Genomic DNA, 5,486 nt, shown 5'->3' on the forward strand with positions numbered 1-5,486 from the left:
CCTTACAGCTCGTTTAACCTCTGAAACCTCCTTACTGGCTCTATCTCTAAAGACAGTCACATTCAAACTTAGGGTTTCAACAGATTAATTTTGTAGAAATACATTCGGTCCATAACAAATAGGTTGCAGTCCTTGCAACCAATCTATTTCTTGAGAGATAAATTCATCAATTTATTGCTTGAGATATGGGTATTAAAAAGCTGGCTATCAATGTTCTTGGATCTTAGAAGTACAAGGATCTTAGGTGTATAGATTTTCACTTAAACTCATTTTTCAGTACTATAATCATCCTCTACCTTTCTCTGGAGCCTGACTAGTGTTATTATGGAATATGTCTTGAGTTTGATGGATTTATTGAAAAACTGTGGGTTGAGTGCCTACTCTGTACCATTTACTGTGTTAGGTGCTAGGGGTACAGCAATGAACAAAAACCTTTTGCTGAGACGGTGGCCTCTTAGGTAGGATAAGAGAGGGAGTTTAGAGTTCTAATTCTTCCTTGAATAGATTTACAATGAACACCCCCATTTCAGCCTCCTGCTTAACTTCCTTCACTATGTTTGACACCTATTTTTGATTATGAATAACTTCCTGGATTTTGAGATGTGAATTGACTTGGCATTCCCCACCGAAGTCTTAGTATTCAGTGTTCTGCTACAATCTGTCTGGTTTTCATTTTCTGAAAAATTGACATCTCTCATCTATTGTTCCATTTTCTTTGTCCTTTTTGCTCTACTTTAAGTTTGATTTCAAAATAGAACAGGGAAAATTCATGTATTTAATAATCTATATGTAACGGAACACCTTAACATTTCTTCCCATCAAAGACAAGATTTCTTCAGAATGGAATTATGGTGCCAGCTATTATGCTAATAATTTTTCTTCATTTATTGCCTTGGCAGTGATGGGGAAGAGGAACACAAAGGAAATAATCTGATATAGGCAGTAGAAATTTCATTCCAGATAAAACACATTTGAGGGTGAGGGCAGGGTGTTTTCTTCAGTGGGAGAAAGCAGGAATTTGAGGGTGAGGGCAGGGTGTTTTTTTCAGTGGGAGAAAGCAGGAAGATGATAAAGGAAGAGCAAAATTCAGGACATTGTAGGGATTAGGCAGAAGACATTGCAATGGGTTGAAGAGCTGTTAGGAGAAAGTAGCATCAAGTATAGAATAATATTGGGAGAAGTTTGGCAATAAATAACTTAATCATAGACTGTTGAGATCAGGTAAACTTAGGATTATATATTAATAATTTAGTTGTTCTCAACTGGGGAAGGGAAGGGAGGAGGTATCAGAATTCCCTAGGGAGATTCATAAAATATACACGTTTGATTTCACACTATCCTCCACAATCAAATTAAGCCTATTTATTTACTAAAGTGACCCAGTCAATGCATAAGGAGCAATAAAGAAAATGAGAAAGAAGGGGATGAACGGTAGAGTGATAGGAGTAACAGAAAATGAACACATTAAATGGAAGATGAAACAAAATGATAGCATGAGCATGCGATGTCAAGTACTTAATGCAGGGCCACCTGCCTGCTTCTGGGACTCCCCCTACCCCACTGGGGAAGGTCCATTTCCAGGTCCGTGGTTCCTGCCATCACTTCTCTTACATCCGGAGGGGGAGCCCCAAGGAACAAAGTGGCTGGCAGGGGAGACTCTAAAAACTTACTGCTGCTTCTGATGGCACATTGAAGATTCCTACTCCCCCTGCATCTGCCATGACTACGGAAAGGATTGATAGTGGTGACAGTGGAACCTCAAGTGAGAGTTCCAGCTCAGAGGCTAGGAGGAGCTGGGACACCCTTTCTTAGCAAGTGCTGTTGCATGAGGATGACAGCTGATGGCACCTGGATTTCCAGTGGTGGGAGCTGAGGTTGCCACCTGAAATCTACTGCTCCAATGAAAGCTGTGCTTTTATGGCAAACCTCCTCTCGCAGATGCCAACAGCAATATTTAAGGGCTTAAGTATAAATCCTCAAGACCCCAGGATTCTAAATTGCTACTTCAGTTTCATTCGATATATTGCTGCTAGTGTCTCCAACGGTCCAGAGACCCTGGGAATGAGAAACTGCCAATGTTAGTTTGACGAGATAGTTCTGATGCTGCTGTCAGGTTGGATTTTTGTGTTGTGTGCAACAGATCTCCTCATTCCATCTTCACTGATAGGAAGAAGCTAAGAAGTGGCCATGCAAATATTCCTTCTCACCTTTCAGATCTCCTCTTAACTGCTACCTCCTCAAAATAACCTTTCCCAACCACCCTGCTGTTATTGTCTCTTATAGCACCTTGCACCTGTCCTTCATAGCAGTTGTCACAATTTACATAAACTTTGTTTATTGCTTGTTTTTTTCTCAACTAGAAGACAGACTCAAAGAGAGGGATCATGGCCTATCACTGTGTACCCAGCTTCTGTCAAAGTCATGGCACAGCAAATGATGAGTAAATAACTGCTAAATGAATGAAGAATGACCAGGTCATGGATGGACATATGGAGATGCTGAAGTGACCATGTCAAATGTCCCACTTTGGTGAAAGTCTGTGTTGTTTTATTTTCTAAAATTTTTAATTTTTGGTTATGATGGGTACATAACAGTTGTATATATTTATAGGGTACATGTGATATTTTGATACAGGCATATAATGGATATGAATCAAGTTGGGGTATTGGGAGTATCCATCACCTTAGGCATTTATGATTTCTTTGTGTTAGGGACATTCTAATTCCACTCTTTTAGTTATTTTAAAGTATACCCTAACTTTTTGTTGATTACAGTCTTTGTTGTGATATCAAATATTGCTCGTTCTATCTACTGTGTTGTTTTAGACCATCCTTTCCCACCCAGTTTGGTTGGCAGAAATGTTACAATGAATCCTGGCAAAATCTGGTGGCACCTGCTTTCCCTAGGCGTTGAGCTAGCAATTCTCATCATCTTTTTTGACTTGAGAGCCTCTTAAATGTTTCTTTTTCAGTTTAAAACTGAACAAGAGAATAAAGTAAATAAGCCAGGAAATTTACTTTGCTCCCCAGGAAGTATTATATGATATATGAGCATGAGCCAGAGAAAATCATATTTCCACAGGGAGGAAATGAAGTCAATAAAAGTTTGCTTATAGACTATTGACAAATGTGCTTTTAAACCAATTATCCAATAGCTTTGAAGTATGAGTGGACAGAATCGCCTTTACTCTCCTTGTGGCTGGTATTGGAAAGGCCTTTTTTCCTTTGAATGGCTGCATGTGTATATATTCATGCATATTTTAAGGTGGGTTGGCCTACCAGTGTAGCAGCTCATGAGAGCAGCTTGGATGGTCCCCAGGGTTGAGAAAGAAATAAAATCATGAATCGTCAGTGCTCGAAAAGGCACATCTGACTGTTCGATGGGCTGGGAAAGTTGCATTGAATGTCTGCACTTGACAACGTAAGCCTGTGCTCTCAAACGCCACTGCACGATTGGGAAGGCAGCAAGACTGCAAAAAGAAACTGGCTTGACTTTATCTCCTGCTCCTTTCTTTAAAGTCCTCTTATATACCACGAATGAAGAAAACGTTCTGATGTTCTCTGTAAGTATTCTATAATATCGTAAAAGAACATCTTATTAAAACAATATACTATAAATCATGCTTTAGGTAATGAATATTAAAGAGTTTTTGTATTCATATAACTTACCTATTATGAACTCAAAATATCTCGGCATGCTATCATTGAACTGACAATATTTTTATTGAGGGCAGTGGGCAGTAAAATCCTCCAATGCTCAAGCAGAACACAAGCAAACCCATTTCTTTCAAACTCTATCCTTTCCTAGTGTTCTTCATTTCCACATGATTGTCTGAAGTTCAAAATGTATAATTTTTTTTTCATAACTTGTGGAAATATTTGAATGCTTATGCGAGTAATAACTGAAATCACAGGAGCAAGGGGGAGTCCCTGGCCTTCAGGGAGTGTGTGCCAGGTGACACTGAACTGATGAAAAGGAGAGAGAAGTCTGAGCAAGGATTTGGAGGTCTCAGAGACAAGGCGGGGGATGCATGGGGGACGCGTGCAAGGCGGTGAGTAGGGGAGAGGATTCCTGGTAGGGAACAAGTAGCATTTGCCAAGGCTTTGTGACCAGCGGGAGCACGTGCATTTAGGAAATTGAAGGGAAGAGCAGTCAGAGTGTGAGGAGTGAGCAGAAGAATGGTGGATGTTGAAGCCAGAGGGATGAGCAGGTTTCAGATTATGCTGGGCCTTGTAGGTAATCGTAGAGACCTTGTCTTCATTCTGAATACAATGGGGAGCCAATGGGAAGAAAGACCCCAGATTGGGGGAGGTTGACATGATGATGTGGGCAGTTTCTGTAGCCTGCACTCTACTCCCCTCCCCAGCCCTGACATCCCATTAATAATTAGTCTCATTTAGTCTCTGTTCCTTGTATACCTACAGAGTTGCTGAGATAGGCCTACATTTCACTTTTGTTTCTGCAGATTGCCTGATTCAGAACCTCATTCCCTGTGACCAGGAGCAAAAGCCTCCAATTGACGTCCTCAACTCTGGCTCCCACATTCCAGCCCATTCTGCACCCTGCTCCTCCCAGAATAACAAACTTCTATTTTTTTCTAATGTCTAAGGAAACCTTAGCAAAGGGTGTGAGTCACTCCATGTGCTAACTGCCTCTGGTACATTATCTCACTATGTGTATATTATGATACACTTTGTATCACATGTATTATACCATTATACACACATTAGCCCACACAGTATGCCATTTAATCTTCATCACCCCCAGTTAAGATAGGAATTACCATTTTACTGTGCTATGCTTGTGAACCCTGTACCTTAAACTCTGGCCAAACCTGACCAACAGTGTTTCCTGAACATGCCCAGGAGTTTCATTCCTCTGCTCACACCGTTAGCACTGCTGATGGCACCTGTTACCTGTGCCCCAATCCCCACCCCCTAATCAGAGCATCATTCAGTCTTTAACTAATGTGCTGACTTCTTTGATGCTGACCCTCACAGATTTCCCGGTGTTCTGTGTTCCCCTTAGCATTTGTTAACAAGAGCTGCTATGTAGCCTTATAATATTTATATGGCAATAAAGAGAAAAGCCTTTTTTTAGTAGTTTATAATTTCCCAAATAGGAAAATTTGCTCATTCACTTTACGATTTTTTTCATTGTAAATTTACACAGAGTAAAAGCTCACTTTTGCAGTGAACAGTTCCATGAGGTTTGACGCATGCGTAGATTCTGGTAACCACCACAGGATACGGAACAGTACAAACACTCCACAGAATTCTCTGGTGCTAGCCCTTTATAGGCAGACCCTGTCCCCACCCATAACCCCAGCAATCACTGATCTGTTCTCTGTTTGTGTATTTTTGCCTTTTCTAGGATGGCCTATGTATGGAGTTGTATGGTATGCAACCATTTAAGACTGGGTTCTTGCACTCAGCAAAACACATTTGTGATGTATCCATGTTGTGTATCAGTTGTTTGTTTCCCTT

The 5,486-nt window shown here is 40.6% G+C and overlaps 1 protein-coding gene across 1 annotated transcript in view; it reads right to left on the reverse strand.

Annotated features, from left to right (window-relative positions):
• Nucleotides 1-1,721, reverse strand: part of SPHKAP (SPHK1 interactor, AKAP domain containing) — a 64,693-nt gene extending 62,972 nt beyond the window's left edge. Inside the window, exon 1 of the mRNA XM_012642475.1 lies at nt 1,671-1,721. Within this exon, the coding sequence (XP_012497929.1) occupies nt 1,671-1,721 (51 nt within the window). The remainder of the gene's footprint in view (nt 1-1,670) is intronic.
• Nucleotides 1,722-5,486: the final 3,765 nt, after the last annotated feature.

This window comes from Propithecus coquereli, unplaced genomic scaffold (assembly GCF_000956105.1).
Source record: "Propithecus coquereli isolate 6110/MARCELLA unplaced genomic scaffold, Pcoq_1.0 Scaffold18, whole genome shotgun sequence".
NCBI lineage: Eukaryota > Metazoa > Chordata > Mammalia > Primates > Indriidae > Propithecus > Propithecus coquereli.